General features: G+C 42.1%; 1 protein-coding gene across 3 annotated transcripts in view; it reads left to right on the top strand.

Moving 5' to 3' along the window:
• TMEM123 (transmembrane protein 123) overlaps positions 1–14,982 on the top strand; it is a 36,044-nt gene extending 21,062 nt beyond the window's left edge. For 2 of the 3 annotated variants that reach the window (XM_038396248.2, XM_038396262.2), the window contains 3 exons: positions 4,160–4,342; positions 6,891–7,044; positions 12,174–14,982. In XM_038396248.2, coding sequence (XP_038252176.1) covers positions 4,160–4,342; positions 6,891–7,044; positions 12,174–12,198 — 362 coding nt within the window. In that variant the 3' untranslated portion in view covers positions 12,199–14,982. Of the gene's footprint in view, positions 1–4,159; positions 4,343–6,890; positions 7,156–12,173 lie in introns of all 3 variants that reach the window. The other variant, XR_005292018.2, reaches the window with a different exon arrangement.
• The last annotated feature ends 5,052 nt before the right edge of the window (positions 14,983–20,034 follow it).

Below are 20,034 nucleotides of genomic sequence, written 5' to 3'. Positions count from 1 at the left end.
GTGTAACTAAAATGAAACCAGTTTATTTTTCTTCATTAACTTTATCGTTAGTCAATTCAAGAAAACATTAGTATTACTGTAAATTTGAATAATCTAAAATATTAATCCAGATAAGTATAAATATTTCATTTTATCTGGATGAACCTTAGATGCTATATGGTTATATAAATAATGCAAAAGTAGCCTGCTATGAATAGAACTTTGCATATAGTAATTTGGGAAGAAAAGTAGAATTGGTCTTTTGACCAATATTATCTGTTTGGGGAAATGTCAGTTATATAATGTTTTAGTGTTTTACATTAGTGCTTTATTTTAGGAATGACCTTTTCTCAAGATTTTTCTGCTCTTCTACTTCAGTATTCAGGATTTCATTATATCACATATAGCATATTACTCTCCTCTATTTTTATATGTTTTTCTATGGTATTTTTATTCTGAACACATCATTGTCACTTTCTTAAGACTGAGAGTATTTGGTAAAAGTGAAATCAAAGTTAGAGAGATCACGTCAGTCAGAACTTGTGAAACAGCATTCCATTCTTTGTTTGAAGTTTGGCAAGACTATCCCTTTCTGAGGAGACAGTATAAATAGCTCTTCTTTATGCAGTATTACTTTAGTTTAATTTTCACCATAACAGGGAAGACCATAAGGAATCCTGGGTCTAATATATGTCCAATAGCTATTCTTTTGTGCTGTGGTTTCAAAAGTGATACAAAAAACAAGTCTTGTGGATAGGGGGAAGAGGCAGATATGGTATCTCTTGACTTTAGTAAGACTTTTGATACTGTCTCACATGACCTTCTCATAAACAAACTAGGGAGATGCAACCTAGATGGAGCTCCTATAAGGTGGGTGCACAACTGGTTGGAAAACCATTCCCAGAGAGTAGTTATCAATGGTTCACAGTCAAGCTGGAAGGGCATATGAAATGGGGTTCTGCGAGGATCAGTTCTGGGTTCGATTTGGTTCAATATCTTCATGAATGTTTTAGATAATGGCATAGAGAGTACACTTATAAAGTTTGCAGATGATACCAAGCTGGGAGGCATTGCAAGTGCTTTGGAGGATAGGATCAACATTCAAAATGATCTGGACAAACTGAAGAAGTGGTCTGAAGTAAATAGGATGAAATTCAATAAGGACAAATGCAAAGTACTCCACTTAGGAAGGGACAATCAGTTGCATACATACAAAATGGAAAATGACTGCCTAGGAAGGAGCACTGCGGAAAGGGATCTGGGGGTCATTGTGGGTCAAAAGCTAAATATTAGTCAGCAGCGTATCACTTCTGCAAAAAAGCAAAGATCATTCTGGGATGTATTAGCAGAAGTGTTATAAGCAAGACACAAGAAGTAATTATTCTGTTCTACTCTGCGCTGATTGGGCCTTGACTGGAATATTGTGTCTGGTTCTGGGTGCCACATTTTGGGAAAGATGTAGACAAATAGGAGAGAGTCCAGAGAAGAGCAACAAAAATGATTAAAGGTCTAGAAAATATGATGTATGAGGGAAGATAGAAAAAATTGGGGAACATGATAACAGTTATCAAGTAAATAAAAAGTTACTGCAAGGAGGAGGGAGAAAAAATGTATTCTTTAACCTCTGAGGAGAGGACAAAAAGCAATGGTCTTAAATTACAGCCAGGGCGGTTTAGGCTGGACATTAGGAAAAACTTTCTAACTGTCAGGATAGTTAAGCGCTGGAATAAATTGCCTAGAGAGGTTGTGGAATCTCCGTCATTGGAGATTTAAAAGAGTAGATTAGAAAAAAACCTGTCAGGGATGATCTAGATCAGTGGTTCTCAACCCATGGCCCACTTACGGCCCAGTCAGCACACAACTGCGGCCCATGTGATGTCATCAGAGCTGAAAAGAGGTAGGGCATGAGGGGCACCTGCCCCAGGTGCAGAGCTAGTGGAGCGGGTGTAAAAATGGGGTGATGCAGGATCAGGCCTAGTGGCATCAGCCCCCCATCCTGGCAGGATTGGGCACAGCTGCATTAGAAGGAGGCCAGGGTACTCAGCTTCCCCACACGCTGCAGGATCACGGGTTCAGTGACACCGGCTGAAGTAGGCTCCCCAGCCCTAGGACAGCAGCAGTGGGCAGCCTGCATGGCTGAGCTACCTGCTGCCGAGGTAGGAGACCAGTGGTCACGGGGGCAGGGGTGTAGGGAGGAGGGTGCGGGAAGCAGGGAGGAGGATGCAGGGTGCTAGGATCACGGGGGAGGGTGCAGCTGGGTCTTTGGGGGCAGACTCTAGGTGTAGGACTGGTGGACTGGCAACAGTCCCTGGATGGGGGGGGGCTAGATACTGGGGCACAGTCCCTAGATGAGGGGGTTGAGAGCTGAGGGCAGTCTTTGGGGAGACTTGGGGGATGCATGGGGGGAGTTCCTGGGAGGGGGACGGGATGCTGGAGGGAGCAGTCCCTATGAAGAGGGGCATTTTGCCCTGGACAGGGCACCCTGGCTCTGCAGGGAAGGCATGTGTGCCACCCCAGTGTTGGTGGGGTCTGGATGCTGGGGTTGGGTGATGGCATGGTATTACCTGGCTGAGGGCAGCCCCTGGGTGGAGGGGGCTGGGTATATGGAGGAGAGTCCCTGGCTGTAGGGCGCCCGACACCAGCCAGGGTTCCCCATCTTTGCAAGCAGGCTCTGCAATGTGCTCTCCAGGCGCTCAGTGCAGCCATGCTGCCAGAACCCCATGGAAGTGAGGGTGGTAATATACCATGCAATGCCACCCTTACAGTAAATTAATTAATTTTAACAGTTAATGTTTTGACTCATTTTGCTGATTTTAAAATGCTCTTGGTAGACATTTGCCAGTGTTGAAATGAAAGATATATATCGAGTTGAATCGTATTGCTGTCATATAGCAAATACTAAACCTTTTTTTTTTTTTTTTTGGTAGCTGTACAGGCAGTATATATATTGTGTGGATGAGGCCCACATAACACAGAGAGCTGCATATGTGACCCACAACGGTAAATAGGTTGAGAACCATTGCTCTAGATAATATTTAGTCCTGCCATGAGTGAGGGGGACTGGACTAGATGACCTCTTGAGGTCCCTTCCAGTCCTATGATTCTATGATTAATTAAGATTTGTCATGTTGAAAACTCTAAAAGATCTCAGTCCTGCAGTCACTCGTGCAGAACCCTGATTCAGGAAAGCATGTAATCACCTGCGTAACTTCCGCAGGAAAGCATGTGCTTAAGGGCTTTCCGGATTGGAGTTACTTTCCTAAATTGAGATCATAATTAGTAGTAGGGTTGGGCACAGAAATCTCTTTTATATAAACAAGGTTCCTCGCTTCAAGAGGAACTTATGAATTTAGGAATAATCACTGAAGCCCATTGGAGTTTTGCCATAGACTTTAATTGGAACAATATAAATATACTGGTATTTTATAGTAAAATTGTTTTTCAAGGCCAAATTCCTATCGCATTTAGATCAGTGTAAATCCAAATGAATTCTATTGAATTCAACAGAGTCACTGAAATACACTTGTGAAATTGATCAGAATTTTTCCGGGTTGGGGGGCCTTACAACCATATTATTCTTATTTACAATATTCTCACCTAATGGACATGAGCAGAATTGAATTCACAAGCGCTTTGGAATTCAGATGTTAAAGGGACACAGATGAAAGTGAACAATTGTTGCTAACAATTTGCAGAAGTCAAACCCACCTATCTTCCTACTACCTCCAAACCACTGTTATGGCTCTGAGCTCAAGTTAAGAAAAAGAAAAAGTAGGATGAAGAAATGCATCATGTGTAATGAATTCCCAAATGTGGGCTCTAGCTAGGCACAGGAGAGAGCAGATTACACAGCAGAGGACCCTGTCACCCACTTCTGGAGGTCAGCACTGGGGACTAGCAGTTTAGGAAATGCATGTGGGTAGATGGCCTCTGAAACCCAATAACAATGTGCTGGAGCATAGGTGCCTGCAGGAGCAGAACAATACCCAAAGCGATTAACGTGATCCCTCCTTTCTTAAGGGATAGTTTGCCATTTTGTAAGGGAGCAAAAATAGCTATTTTGTGACATAGGGAATCTTTCAAAATAGTGTTAATCAAAAGCTGCAATTTCATTCACAATTAGCATAATCTTTTTAAATATAATTTTCCATGTGATATCATTATTGTACACTGTTTATAGGTTCTACCAAAGCAACCACCATCCAGATCACCACCACCACCACCACCACCCAGACAAACACCACCGCCCCCAACCAGACAACTACATCAGCCACCGTCTCAAAACCCACAACAGCCATACAATCAACAGCCAGTGTCACAGTGACCACTTCCAATACTATGTCTCCTTCCAGCTCCGTAAGAGGTATATACTATAGACTGCTGCCTGTTTGCCACAGTGTGCTAACTTACATTCTTCTGTTATCTACATCGCTCTGCAGTCTTGAAAGCTTGCTCTAAGTATCTCCAGTTACTTTAGCATTAGGAAAAGGCCATTTGACCCAATGCGCATTTGAAGTTTTAAATGGCACAACATGTTGGTGAATTCATATTCAGGAAATAAACATGCCAGACTTACAGTTAATTGTAGTTTTATCTGATTGGGCATTTTACACATGTTTTTCTATTGTTTACGAACTGTAGCATTCAGAATTTCCTTAAAAGAATGAAGAATCTACTGAGTTATTGGTGTAAATCTTGAGTAACTCCACAGAAAGATTTACACAGGTATAATTGAGGTCAGATTCTGACCTGTCAACACTTAAATAAGAAGGATGTTTTGTTAAGTTGACTTAAGAACTTAGGACTCTAAGTCAGTTTTGAAAATGTTACCTGGGACTTTGAAATGGGCATCCCACTCCTTGAAGACATTTTGAAAATCCAATCCTCAAGCTAAAGTAAGGACAGTGTACTTAAAGGTTAATGTAAGATTTGACTGGGTTTTTTTTTTTTTTTTGAGGTATTAGGGGATGGAATTATATCTCATATCCTGTGTTAGTGGTGACTCAGTATTTTGAGTTCAGAGGCACTTGTGTTTTACAAGAACAGTTAACTAATATGATGGCTTGATTGTTCATGATGGATTAGATTGTTTATACTGACCTACCAGTAGGGTACTTTTTTAGCAGCTGTTCATCAGACATTCATATGACCAAAATATGTCCACTTTCTACTGCTATGAAAATGGAAATTGAAATCAACAAAAACATCAGTACAAACATAATAAGTAACAACTATGCATTGGAAAGGTGACACGCATTAGATAACATGATAAGTCTCTCTTATCTCGAGCTTCTATTATTCTTTGGTGATACCAGCTAAGCCAGTCACACTTGTTGAGTTCAATTAGTTGATGACTTACAACCTCCAGATGCTGGAGAAGAATTTCCAAGAATTATCTCTGCGCCAATAACAGGGAAAAACTGTAACGACAACACTATCTTTCCATTTGACAACAGTTATACAGTCACCATTCTGTTAGTGTGCTGGCAGTGAAGCCAAGAAAGACTCTATTTGTTTGCTAAAAAGAAGGGCCATTCTGTCTCCTAAATGAGAGCCATGTTGGGTGAAAGCCTGTTATAGAAGATAGCAGGAACTCCGCAGGAGGCTAAAGAACTCAGCTTCTCTATTTCTGTCATTCCTTCAGTTCCATTTTGTCTAAAGGCAATAATTCAGTTTGGGAGAGGATTTCATCATAAGTGCCAAATCTAAATTTCTAGTTGAACTCTACTAATATTCTAAATAACCTGTTTTTGCCCAATACAGCTCCTGTGCATAACAATTCCACTTAGGAAGTATAGGCCCTAATGAGCTTATTTAATACCATGTACCTGGATGGGTTATTGGCGGCTGGGGTTGAATTTGGGACTGCTAGATCTAAACACATGAGCCTCTACTCGCTGAAAGACCTAGCTCTGTTAGCCAAGATTGTAACAGACTCATGAACCCTTATGTGTGACCAGGCACCAGTAGAGGGGGACAGTGTGAGTTACACTTCATATGAGTAAAAGTTGTCAAATGTGAACATAAAGCTGTCAGTGTCAATGTTTCCTAGCAGGCAGCTGCTGACCCAAACCACTTTCACCATTGTCACATTGACACTTATAAACAGATCAATGTGCTTCAAGTTAGATGAAGTCTTTTAACATGGGAAGTGCCTGTTAACCTCAGCAAGTTCCATCACACATTTGGTTGGCCACATCAGCTTAAATTGCATCTTTTGATTGGGATGTTTGATTGGTTAAACCACTCTGGGATTGGAATCTGCCTGGGCGAAGGTGTGGGGCAGGTTACCTAGACGCATGATCTCTGGGACAGGAATCTGTCATGGGTGGATGGTGATTGTGCAGGTTTCTGTTGGGCTGAATAGCTGTATCTACAGGTGGGAAACCCAGTTTCCCTAACCCACTGAGTTAGGAGTTAAGGCGGAGTCTTGATTCAGGTAGACTAGTAGTTTCTAAGGAAAAGTGTATGGTAAGAATATATCATAGCTCAGGAATCTATGGAAATGAATATTCAATTATGATTGATCAGTTTGTGTTCGCTGTTCCAAAATTCCAGCTCTCCTGTAGATCTCTGGAAAGAGGTGTTGGGGTAGAGGGAGTTGCCTGCCAACTGCACTCTTGCCAGCCCCTGTGCAAGTGTATAAGGGAGCAGAGCGGCTCCTAGTGCCATCCTCCTCACTCACTGTATGTGCTGAAGCTGGCCAGAATCTGGCACTTAAGAATGTGGCTCTGGGTTCCAGTGAAGTTGGTTGATATTTTACCAGCAGCACAGTATAAAGTCGTCACCTGAGATGACGTTATGATTGGGCAGAGGGTATATAAGAACCTAGACAGAAAGAACTGCAGTCACAGTATATTACAGCAAAAGTTACAAGCGTCATAAAAACTGTCTTTTTGTTTTCTTCTTAGCCACGCCAAAATCTGCAGCTGTGCTATCCAGAACCTCCAGATTTGATGTGGGCAGTTTTTTCGGTGGCATTGTGCTGACACTTGGAATGCTAGCCATTCTCTATGTTGGGTGTAAAACATATCACTCGAGAAGAGGTGTGCAGTACAGAACCATGTAAGTTTTTTGGAGGCGTGTTCCCCTGTTAATTTGTTGGTTTCTGTTGGAAATGAAGAGAAGAAAATGCTCTACTTTCTTGTTCAATGCAGATTTTTTTAAAAAAGGCAGGTGAGTATCTCCGCCGCTTAGAGCCTTCATCAGTTTCACCTCAACTGATCCTCATTTATTCATAGGGCCTATTTTTTATTGGGGATTTTCTTGCTTAGATTTTAAGCTACTTGTTTGTACAGTGTCAAGCACAATGCACATTATGCTAGGCACTGCAATAATACAAATAAATAATAATTCTAATCTGTTCTATAAATTCCTTTCTAACTCCCCTGCCCTTTGGCTAATCTAAATTCATTCATTCTGTTTTTTTGTTGTCCTTATTTATGTCCCTGAAAGTTCTGACGGATTCTAATCTTGTTCCTGCTTCCTTCTCCATTTCCACTATAGGGTTAGGGTTGGGTCTTTTGGGGGGTGGAGGGGTTAACCCTAAGATCTTTTGAGAAGTTCCTCAGAAAGGTATATTGATCATCTCTTGTTCTCTGCATTCTTCTTTTGTGTAGTACTGTTATGCTGTAATTGTGCTGCCTTTTAGAACCTCCAGCCCTCTTCCAGAATCTTGCATATTAATATTTACTAGAATTCTTCACTGCTGAATATTTCTTCCATGAACTCTGATGCCTGAAGAATTCTCTCTCTCACCAACACCCTTATCTCTCCCTCACACCCGCACACTCACCAGGCCTATCATTTCTTGGTGTTATGCGTATAGCTACTCTTCCTCTACTTTCCTCTCTGTCCCTCCTGTACTTATTGTACTTATCTGTGGTGACATTCCCACTAGCTGAATGTTCAATAAATAATCCATTTGTCAACACTTTTATTTCTTCTTCCTAGTTTCTTATTCCTTTCCATCTGCGTATAGACTCTTTTGATGGTATTTTTTCTTATTCTTCGTTTTCTGTATAAGAGTATTTCCACCTTCTATGTTTTCCTGCATGTGTTGGATGCACATGCCAGATTCTTGGAATTAAATGACTATCCCTCTGTCCCCCTTACAGTCTACCATAATTTACAGACTGTCTAACAAGCCAGTTTTGAATCCAGGGTTTATTACCCCACCTGCTTAAGCAGAGACTTTCTAAATCAGTCATCTGTCATCACAGAAAGCATTCCAATGATCTATAGCCAACATTTACAGACTTAAGCCTAACTTTGGGCACTCATGTTTGAAAATGTTGAAATGAACCTCAAATCCTCCCCTCTACAATATAGGCACATCCACTGGTTTGTCTCCTATCTTACTCTTGGCTCTCCAAGAGATCACATGTATTGAGTCTGCCTTCAGATCTCTTCCCAAGTCCCTGAAGTCAAATAACTTGGTCTTTTGTTTGTCTTACCTAACGCTCCCTTCGCTTGTTCCTATATGGGTTAGAGTTAGTGGAAATGCCCCTATCATTTTCCAGGTTTCTCATCACATGCATTACCAGATCATAGAATCATAAGCTTGGAAGGGACCTTGAGAGGTCATCTAGTCCAGTCCCCTGCACTTATGGCAGGACTAAGTATTAGGATCCTTCATCCTGGTACCTGTTTCTTTATATGGGTCACATCTTGGGCTGAGTTCCTTGCTGTAGAGCAGAGGTGGGCAAACTACAGCCCGCCTGCTGGTTCCGGCCCCTAGGGGCTTTGGATCCGGCTGCGGGATTGCCACCACTGTCGCACCACGCCGCTCCACGAAGCAGCCACACCATTTTCCTGCAGCCCCTGGGGGTGGGGCTGGGGGAGCAGAGAGCTCCGCACGCTGCTCTTGCCTGTGGGCACCTCCCGCAAATTTCCCATTGGCCAGGAACAGGTTACCGCGGCCAGTGGGAGCTGTGCAGGAGGTACCCACAGGTGAGAGAAACATGCAGAGGCCTCTGCGCCACCCCTCCCCCCCCACTCCCAGGGGGCGCGCAGGGACTGGTGCCCGCCACTTCCCGGAGTGGCGTGGCGTGGGGCCAGGATAGGCAGGCAGGGAGCCTGCCCTGGCTCCGGTGCGTGCCGCTGCCACCCCGGAGCTGCTCTAGGTTAGTGGCGCCGGGCTGGAGCCTGAACCACTCCTGCACCCCACACCCCAACTCATTGCCCTGAGCCCCCTGCTGCATTCTGCACCCCTCCTGCACCCCAATTTCCTGCCTGGAGCCCCCTGCCACATCCCACACCCCTCCTGCACCCCAACCCCCTGACCTGAGCCCCCTCCTGCACTCCACATCCCTCCTGCACTTATCTCCCTTTCCTGAGCCCCCTCATACAACCCGCAACCCTCCTCTGCCCCAACCCATTGCCCTGAGCCCCTTCCTGCACACTGCACCCCCTCCCACACCCCGCACTCTGCCCCCGCACCCCAACCCCCTGCTGTGGCCCTGCAAGCAATTTCCCCATCCAGATGTGGCCCTCAGGCCAAAAAGTTTGCCCATCCCTGCTGTAGAGTCACTAATTAGGATCACTTGCCTCTGCTTTCTTTTTTAATCCCATGCAGTACTTGTTTCTTAGTCACTGATCAGGCTACTGGATATTTTTGGTTTATTAGTGCTATGTTACTCCTTCTTGTAGGGGAACAATGGCTATTTTGTCAAGACACATGTATCGGTTCAGAGAATGTCTTTTGGTTTTCTTACTAAGCTGCCTTTTCTCTTTTTTCATTGTACACTACTGCCCAAACTGTAATCTCACCCTGGGGAGTTAGACCCTCTTGGTCAGAAGCTGGAACATCTTTACACTGGATTGCCTTACTCCCTATGGTTTCCATTCTCCATGTCAGTTGAAGGTGTTTATTTTACTTGCGGTGAATTGTTGGAACTTGATAGTGTCAAGGGATTCTGGTACATCTCCCTCTTTTGAATTCTGTTTGCTGGTCACAGGATCCATTGAGTTACAGCTCCACCCCCTCATTTTCATCAGTGACTCTTCCAACACCCCACTGTTCAGCCAGCCTCCACCAACCCCTTCCAAACAAGAAACACATACAAGAGTCATCAACTAGCTCTTATTTTCAGCTATTCCTTTCCCAGTATTGCCAACCCTAAGCATTCAAAAATCATGTTTCAGACCCTTCTTCCCCCCCCACCCCAAGATCATAAGATTAGCTTAAAAATCATGATGTTAAAAAATGGGCATTCTTTTTATGTGCCTTTTGTTTTTGGAGTCTTTTGATTAGTGCATTTTAACCTTTTCTCCACAACAACGAGGACTAGAAACATCTTTGTTTAGAATGAAAGCTGAGATGCCTCATGTACTCACATGACTCCAGGGGGTGTGCTTTGAGAATAACATCATATCTTGTGGAAGTCATCATGAAATTGGGAGTTGGCAATGCTGCTTTTCAAAGCACAGTAGCTTAGTTGCCCCTGTCCTTTCACAAGAATCGCTCAACGGAATACTCCTCTCTGATTTTATTCTCCTCTGTTTTTAAAAACGGTCTTGTCTTTATTTTTCTTGTTAGACCTGTGTGAACATTTAGGAAATAATGACCCCATTGTCAAAATAGCTATTGATAAAAAGCAGGTAAAATGAGGTACTTGATCGATTGGAACATATGATATACCAATTAGTGAGTGAAATGCACCCTGGAAGTTAACGGCTGGTTAATGAACCTATCAAACGAGTAAAATCTATTTTGAAAGGGGTCTGAGTAACTGGAGAAGTATTAGACAAGTAGGAGGAAAAAAAACAAATGTTTCTCAGAAGTGGTGTCCTGGTAGTTGCCATTTGGCATCTTCAAGGCCAAATGCTAAGAAAATCTAGAAGAAATTGGAGAAAATATAAAGGACAGATATCAAGGGCCTAATTTTCAGTGCAACTGAGCGCCAGCAGATCCCTCCTGGACTTCAATTGAAGTTTTGGTTGCTCAGCTCTTCCCAAAGTCAAGACCGGAAAGGATAACACAACTGTAAGCAAGAAGCAGTGCAGGTTTATAGTGACAAGTCAGGCTAAATAAACTTACTTGTTTTTTCTGATAACATTTCAAAATTATTGATTAAAGAGAAGGTAGATGATGATCTGCCACCAAAACTCTCAATGCCTTCAACCATTATTATAGATCAGACAGTTTATTTTGATTACAAGTTCTCCATCATGAGCAAAGCAGCTAACGCAGGCAATCATTACACACCAAGAAATTTGTTATCAGAATGCCCTATATTAAAATCCTGTTATTTATTAATAATTATTTTTATTGCAGTAAGACCTATAGATCCCACCCCAATTGTACTAGGCACAATACAAACATAACAAAGAGATGATCCCTGCTCTGAAGAGTGTACAATCTGTGGGTCAGTGGAGGTATTCTTTTTCTAAAGCCAATGTACTTAAAAAGGGAGCAACAGATAGGCCCAATCCTATATTCTTTGGCTGTGTGCAGCAAGAAAAAATGTTCTCTTTGTGTTTTGTGACATACTTGTTGTTTCTCTTAGTTTGTGTAGCTCCTGGGGTCATGTCTATGGGTAGTAAATAAAACACCAAGTAAAACATTTGATGTGTAATAGCAATTGAAGTCACAGGAGTGTTGGGTGAACAAGACATGCAGAATCCAAGTGTTTTGTTTGTCCAAATAATACACTGTTAGCCATTTGTTTCAAAATATTTACCTGCCCCAAAAAGGGTATCTGCATTTGATTGGAGTTTTCAGAAACCATTATTTAAAAAAATTCATGTAGGATTAACACCAGAAAATCATCTTGCTTGTTTTTAAATAATTTCATTTTTGAGAGTAAAAATGAAGAGAAAGAAATAGGTGAATAGCTTCAATCACTAATATAGGCAAGGGAAGACAGAATAAAATGTACCCATTGTGAACTTTGGTAGTTACTTAGCTAGACAAATGAAATATGAAAACACTGCAATGTCTTATATGTTGAGCAAGGCTTAAGGCATGTGGTGAAAGATACGTGTTTTAACATCAGGCCTGGTTCTGAGAAGCACTAACAGAAAATCCCATACAGGCATTGTGGGTGCTCAGCACTTGCCAGGATGAGTGCCTTTATTAGCAAATAAGCCTTGCTAGCATAAAGTGGGTCATGACATTCTGAAACTTTTGATATGGTATTGTAGACAATTGATGCTTTTGCAAATGTTTAATTACCGTGTTTCTGTTACAGTGATGAACATGATGCTATCATTTAAAGATACTTCAGAGAAGACAATGGGGAAATTCCACCCGATCACTGCTTTTAGAACATCTGTTTGAAAAAGTTTTTTTTCCTTTCATAAAGATAGTCCCAGTCTCTATTGCATCCATAGATCTGATCCTGCACAGTGTCAAGCTCTTCCCAAGCACCCTGAGCTCCCATTTATTGCAATGGGAGCTGGAGGAAGTTAGCACTTTGCAGAAACATGCCCTGTTGTTGATGCAATTAAAAAAAATCTTTAACATTCATTATCTAATGATGAACTGAAATGCTTTTTAAAATAAATGCATACAAACTTTGAGATACCAAATCATTACCATAACATAACATACCATGTGACATTAAAATTGTGAATACATTGGATTATTGCCTACATACTCCATAAATGTGGGTGGTTCTAATTTGGGTCCAACAGGCTGAAAAAATACTAGTCGCAGTTAAGGAAAAATGCAATAGGCTTGGCAGGTAAACTACAAGAGGAAGTGACTTTGCTACTATTTTGTATTAAAATGTATTTATTTGTAACTTGAAACTTGGGGTGAACTTTTGTTAATGATTTGGGAACCTCAGACTTTGTTTTTTAACAAAAAATATTTCAGTTCAGTGCTGATGCTAGTAAAGGGATGTGAGATTATTTCAGTTTATCAAATTACAATTCATAATGTCGTAAACTATCCAGAACAGGATGATAGAAAACATACTTAAAATATAGTCCACCGATGATCAGTGATCTGTAGACATATTACCAGAGACTGTTCGTAACTGTTGATAGTGGGGGGACACAATGTAAAGATTCTGGTGGTATGCAGCGGGGTTCAGAGCAGGGCATATAAACCCTGGCAGAAATCTGAAGGGGCATGTGACACTGTGTGATCCTTCCACCACATTACCTCTGGGTCTGCAGAATAAAATATAGTGAGAATCACGCCATGGGGAACTGGGAGGGAGAGGAGATACAGTCCATGACAGTACTTGTCTCATATGAAGTGGTCTACAAGTTGAAATGGGCTAGATAATCATTATAATATACAGGTTTTATTTAGAATTAAATTAGTGATTCATATCCAGCAAGTCACAATGTTATGATTGAGATAAAATTGTATTTTTTTTTTTAAAAAAAGGCTTATCTCCTACTGTGAATATGAAGATTTCCACTGAAAATTATTCTAGCTTGAATGTAATTTAAAATCCCTGCTTTGTTTTATTCGGAAGCTTTATACAGGGTTTCTAGTAGGATTTTAGGAAGAGTTGGGAGTAACTCTCCAAATCTGAGTGGTAAAATATAATATGTAGGATAGCATTTAAAATATATATCTATGCCCTATATTCTTAAAATAGTTTGCAAGACCTGGTGCTGCTGTACTTACACATTATGATCTAGTCCGGGGTGGCCAGCCTGTGGATCCGGAGCCACATGTGGCTCTTCAGAAGTTAATATGTGGCTCCTTGTATAGGCACTGACTCTGAGGGTGGAGCGACAGCTCCAGTGTGCTGGAGGGTACTCACTGCTCAACCCCTGGCTCTACCACAAGTCCTGCCCCCACTCCACCTCTTCCTGTCCCCTCCCCTCAGCCTGCCATGCCTTCACCCCCAGAGCCTCCTGCATACCACGAAACAGCTGATGGGGAGGGAGAGGGAGGTGCTGATCGGTGGGGCTGCCAGAGGGTGAGAGGCATTGGGAACGGGGGTGGGGGAGCCTATGGGAGGCTGCTGACATATTATTGTGGCTCTTTGGCAATGTACATTGATAAATTCTGGCTCCTTCTCAGGCTCAGGTTGGCCAACCCTGATCTAGTCCAAAGTCCATTGAAGCCAATGAAAAGACTCCCATTGGGTGATATCAACAGACTTTGAATCAGATCTTTATTTCATAGGGAGTCATAAAGAAGGGGCCTGACACTGATTTCTAATTCCCTTCCCGTTTATACTGGTATAATTGTATTGACCTCAGTGGATGTAATCCTGATTTACACTGATATAAGAAGATTCGTGTGAGGCTCAAAGACTACAAATCTGGATATTTGGAATATTTCAGCAGCAGTGAGCTAATGTTCAATCCCAATTAGTTTCCCTTTGCAACTGGCCCTGTATGGAAAAGTGCCTCTGGTGGAGAGCTGCTTTGGTGGTTACTACTAATGATAATTTACCATCCAAGACACAACCACGTAGGTATTAGACAGCTATTGGAAGGTTTGCCCAGGGGCATTTTTGCATGCAAGGTGGCCAGTAGTGTGTGATGCAGCATTTTGGTGGAAACAGGTCTTATACCAGTTATTATTTTGTTTAGAAATGTTTCACTCTTTTAAGTCTTGCACTTTCATAGGATTTTATTTAAAAAAAAAAATCTGTCCTAAACACAAAATTCTTTCTGTATATGATAAGATCTAGCCCTGCAAACCTTTCCTGCTGTGGGCAGTCCTTACTCACACACTCCCTTTGCAATCAGTAGAGTTACTTGTTTGAGTACTCCCAGGAGCAAGGGTTTGCAGGGCTATGCCATTAAAACTTTTTTTTTCTCTTGTTTAAAAAAAAATTGAAGTATTTTAAGTGATTGTTAATTTCACTGTTTTGGGGAAAACCTTTCCTTTTTCTTTTTATATGTATATATAAAGACTATAGCTAAACTTTACCAGTTTGCAAATCGTTGTTCTATAGAATTTTTTTTGTAGTTACCCAGAGTTTTACTGTATTAAGTGCTACTCAGTAGAGTTACTGAGATCCTCTGACCTCTGTTGTGCAGATAAATATTAAAATGAAATGTTTGCCTTTATTACCAGAATGTCAGGTCCAATGTGTTTTTGATTTTATTAAACAGTGTTTTAATTCCTTAAGAATCATTCCCCAAAAAAATGTTGGATGAAAATGTCAATTTACAATATACAGGTGTTTAATGATCCGCTTTTTAGATGATAGAACACAAGAGTTTAATTTTTTGCCAGAACTTCTGCAGTTTGAAATACATTTTATTTTATTGTTTGGAGTTTGTGTGTAGAAAACAATATTAATGTCTGCAGTTAAGATGTAGCAATAAATGATGCAAAGGAAAGTTAAATTCCTTTAGGTGTGTGTATACTGTAGGAAGTGAAAATTGAGTCCTACTCACCATTAGGGTTCTGAATTTACATTCTAATGAAAGGGAAATGGATTTCAGCCTTATGGTCAGTTGACTGTTAATAATACTAGTCAGATAGTGACAGAACTCTTTGCTGTACCATAATATGTGTAAAGTACATACATAGACCTCAGTCCTGCAAGTTGCTCCATGTTTGTGGTCACAGATGCAGGTGAACTTGAATTCAGTGGGACACCATGTAGATGCAGGGGTCTACCCATATGGAGTAACTTGAAGAATCAGGGCCTTAAAATGCACAGCTGTTTAACTAACTTGATTGTCTGAACACTGCTAACCCTCTATGCCTATCCTATGGACACATAGCTGATCTGGGGCAAAAAGGGGATTACATCCCAGCTCTGTGCTCAGCCCTCTAGGCTGTGTTGCCTTATTGTAAAGCTGTTTGAACGTATCTACTCTGGAAATGTTATAGCTGCATTGTGAGAACATACAATAGAAAGTTCCCAAGATCTCACAATGCATCCATTCTGGAAATAGAAAAGGAGTACTTGTGGCACCTTAGAGACTAACAAATTTATTAGAGCATAAGCTTTCGTGAGCTACAGCTCAAAATGCATCCGATGAAGTGAGCTGTAGCTCACGAAAGCTTATGCTCTAATAAATTTGTTAGTCTCTAAGGTGCCACAAGTACTCCTTTTCTTTTTGCGAATACAGACTAACACAGCTGCTACTCTGAAACCTGTCATTCTGGAAATGTTATACAGAATATGCAGGTAGTCTCCGAGTTGTAAAACTGGTTGCCTTATAATGAAATACAAGATGTTAAAGCCTCAATTCAACAAAACACTTAAGCACATGCTTAACAACCATTAACATCAATGGGACTTATGCACATATTTACATGCATTATTGAATCAGTGTGTAAGAAAACTAGAATAAACAATGGCTCAATCTCTCTGCACAATTATTTTGGCACTCCCTCCCCCTGGAAGGAGAATAATAAGTTGAAAGATGTTCTTCCTTTTGTCATCAAATACTCTTTCTTTTCAGAATCTAAAATAAGTTGCCTTGAAAGTTTAGTGCTGCCTTGCGTCCACTGTGTTTTAAAAACGGGGGGAGAAAGAAAACTATAGTGCAGGCATCAGATTTGAGATTTTAAATGCTCATAGCTATTCAGATGACTTCCTTCAGTTTTGGCTTGAGCTTTTGATCTCAATGTGATGTACAAAATGAGCCTATGGTCTACCTTCAGACATTATTCAAATTACTTGTATGCAAAATTTCTAATCAAAATGTATATATGGGGAAAAAACAACATTTTGGGTTTTTTCCCACACTGGTAACTTATAAAAGGGCAATCTGTTTTTGCTCAAACTTCCATTTAGAAAGAAAGAAAGAAAGAAAAGAAAAATTTGGACTGAGACCAAAAGTGCAAAATTGTACCACAAAAGGAATCTGAGAATTATGGGTCTCTGTGGATGTTATTATAATGCAAAGAATTTTCAAAGCCAACAACAAAAAACAGGCAGGGCTAGAGTTTGAGTTATTCCAGGGTTTTTTTAACCCCTGTATGTTTGCCTTATTTTTTCTTTTGTAAAGTGTTTATGCTTCACTTAAACTAAATTCACCTTTTGTCAGACCCAGTAGCCTGAAAGAGCCTGAAAATTCTGCTCTCCCTTATATACATAGCATTCCCATTTTCCACACTTCACAAGAGAACAGGATGTCAACCAAATTATATTATGTAGGTTTCAGAGGACATCTTTCCTCAAAACAAAAGTCTGTCCCTTCTAATTTGAATTATCATGTGATTTTTAGAAACCGTTTGCAATTTTCATTCTCCAGCTTTATCATAATGAAATTCACCAGGTTGCTCTATTTTTATCTTCTGGAAATGGAAAATTACTGACTTATAACTTTGCTTCTCTGAAGATAGTATAACAAGATTCTCACTTCTGTGTTTCAGCTTCCTAGGGCAAAACCTGAAGCATATCCCCAAACTGTTAAGTTTATGAGCCTCTAAACCACTGTAAGAGTGGGGTGCAAGAGCCTAGTTATGTAGCAGTTGCACACCTCCTGCTCAGCTTAACCTCTGATCTTGGAGCTTTCCAGTTGGTTCCTTATTGGGCAGGGGCAGAAGTCCCAAAGGAAGTAAGGCAAGCAACAAAGGCTTGAAGATCTTTTAAAAAAAAAAAAAAAAATGAAAGCCAACTAGCATTTCCTCTATAAATATAACACCCCCATCCCCCATTGCTAGTGGGGAGGAAGGCAGGTGAGTGAAAAGCCTGTCAGAACAGTTTCAAAGGAAACAGAATTACAGGTCCATAACTTTTCCCTTCTCAAAACATAGTACCTGATGGAGTCACACCCCTGGAGAATAAGGAATTCTAGAGACTGTCACAGATTCAGAGGGTCTGATCTATGCCCCAGCCTGTCACCAGTCTCTTGGGAGTGACTACTTTAATGGGCTGGGTCCCAAGGGCCCGCACAGTTCTACTAGGGCAGCCTTGTGGCGTCCAAGACTCTGGGATAGGGCCTTCAGTACCAGCAATCCCTTTCTCTTTCCATGGCTCCCTGCAGCGAATCCAGCCATGCCAGGCTCCTGTGGAAGGCTCATACTATACCCTATTAAGGCACAAAGTTTTCAGTGAGTATTTGCAGAGACAACAGGCAGCGTTTTCAATCAAGGTAACAATTTATTCGTCACCTTTACTCCGGAAACTGAAAGTCCTTGGATTAGCAAAGAGAGGCCAAGCCAGTGCCATCAGCCAGCCAAGCCGTAATGGATTCCATTTCTGGCCCTCTGTCCTTAGACCTTAGCCCAGAGCTTCCAGTTTCTTCTAGAAGCCAAATGTATACCCACTCTTGGCCCCAGCTCAGGCTTTTGTTCTCCAGGCAGTGCTGTGCTGAGCTCACAACTTCATTGGCCGGAGCTTCCCGCTGTTGAGAATTGATGCATGAGTCACTGGAGTTTGCATTGTCTCTCTGGATCCCCTGTTGAGCTGGGTAGGTGGCAGCCAGTTCTTTAATGATACTATTAATTCCACCCGGCCCGGGAGACATTCGTACACCGTCTTTTAGTCTACCCTGAGAGCAAACTTAATTCTCTTTCTTCCTCCGTGCCCCCCCCCCCGGGCCATTCATTGGCAATGCTCAGTATGGGGAGAAATGGAAGCATGCATAGGATTCATAACAATATCACAAAAAATTCCCATGTCACGTCTTCCCTGATCAAGGATGAATTGAGCAGTGTCACTTTAACCAGTGTCCTGGGGATGTCTGAACCCACAATTGTTATCCATAGATGGAGGGGTATGGACAAGGGGGGGCAAGCAAGGGAATGAGCCCCCAAATAATCAGTGGGGGCACAGAACTCTGGCCCCCGGGCAGCAGGGGGAGAGTGAGCTCCTCCAGCCACAAGGAGAGCTGATAGCTCCTCTGTCCCCAGTGCTGTGGCAGGGGTACAGAACGTGCCCCTCCAGAACCAGTCAAATTTTTATTCCTTTGCATGCCCCTGCATGAATGCCACAGCATATTTCCCATCTTCTTGGTAGCTGACTGTCACGGAGTCCCCAGGCCATGCTCTGGAACTGCTCTCCATGAAGCCAGTCAGGACTCTGGGGAAGTCTCCTTTCTGTGAGCAGCCTGTCTTCAGGACACACAGCTCACACGGCTTCCACCTTCCTGGGTCTGACCTCGGAGCATTCAGCATCCTCTGCCCCTCTGTGCGCTTCCCACAGCAAGTCCGCCCAGGTGGAGTCCTGAGGAAGCCAGAGGGTCCTGCACCCCAACTCCAGTCCGATGTGACTCTCAGCCAGCCAGTAAAACAGAGGTTTATTAGATGATAGGAACATAGTCTAAAACAGAGCTTGTAGGTGCAAAGAACAGGACCCCTCAGCTGGGTTCATATTGGGGGGCAGTGAGCCAGACAACCATGTCTCCACTTCACTCCATTCCCCAGCCAGCCCCAAACTGAAATTCTCTTCAGCCCCTCCTCCTCTGGGCTTTGTCCTTTTCCCAGGCCAGGAGGTCACCTGATTCCTTTGTTCTCCAGCCCTTTAGCTCTCACCTTGCAGGGGGGAACGGCCCAGGCCATCAGTTGCCAGGAAACACGGTGTTGGCCATTCTTTGTGTCCAGACCCCTGCATGCACCTTCCCTCTAGGGATCTGCAATGATCATACACCCTTATCCCACCACCTAAAGAACTGCATAGGGGAAACTGAGGCACCCCCACACTATTCAAAGGAAACATTAAGAACAGTCCCGCTTCATCACACTGACGTACCAGGTACTTTCATGATTCTTACAGCACAGTTTCTAATCAATCTGAGTTTTCATAACACAGGATAGAGTAAAAAGAAAAGGAGTACTTGTGGCACCTTAGAGACTAACAAATTTATTAGAGCATAAGCTTTCGTGAGCTACAGCTCACTTCATCGGATGCATCCGATGAAGTGAACTGTAGCTCACGAAAGCTTATGCTCTAATAAATTTGTTAGTCTCTAAGGTGCCACAAGTACTCCTTTTCTTTTTGCGAATACGGACTAACACGGCTGCTACTCTGAAACAAGATAGAGTAGTTTCACATCCTCTCTTAGGTCTTGTCTGTTAGCTGACACGAACAGGATGCACATGGGAAGTTTTCCTGCAGTCTCCTGAGCCCTTTTGTTAACCCAAAATTTGGGGTTTGAAACTGGTATGGACTGTAGAATTATCTCCTCCCACTCATCTGTCAGGGAGCAAGGAGACCAGTGAAC

Source organism: Dermochelys coriacea, chromosome 1 (genome assembly GCF_009764565.3).
Source record: "Dermochelys coriacea isolate rDerCor1 chromosome 1, rDerCor1.pri.v4, whole genome shotgun sequence".
NCBI classification, from domain to species: Eukaryota; Metazoa; Chordata; order Testudines; family Dermochelyidae; genus Dermochelys; species Dermochelys coriacea.
This window is presented reverse-complemented; position numbering and strand designations above follow the sequence as displayed.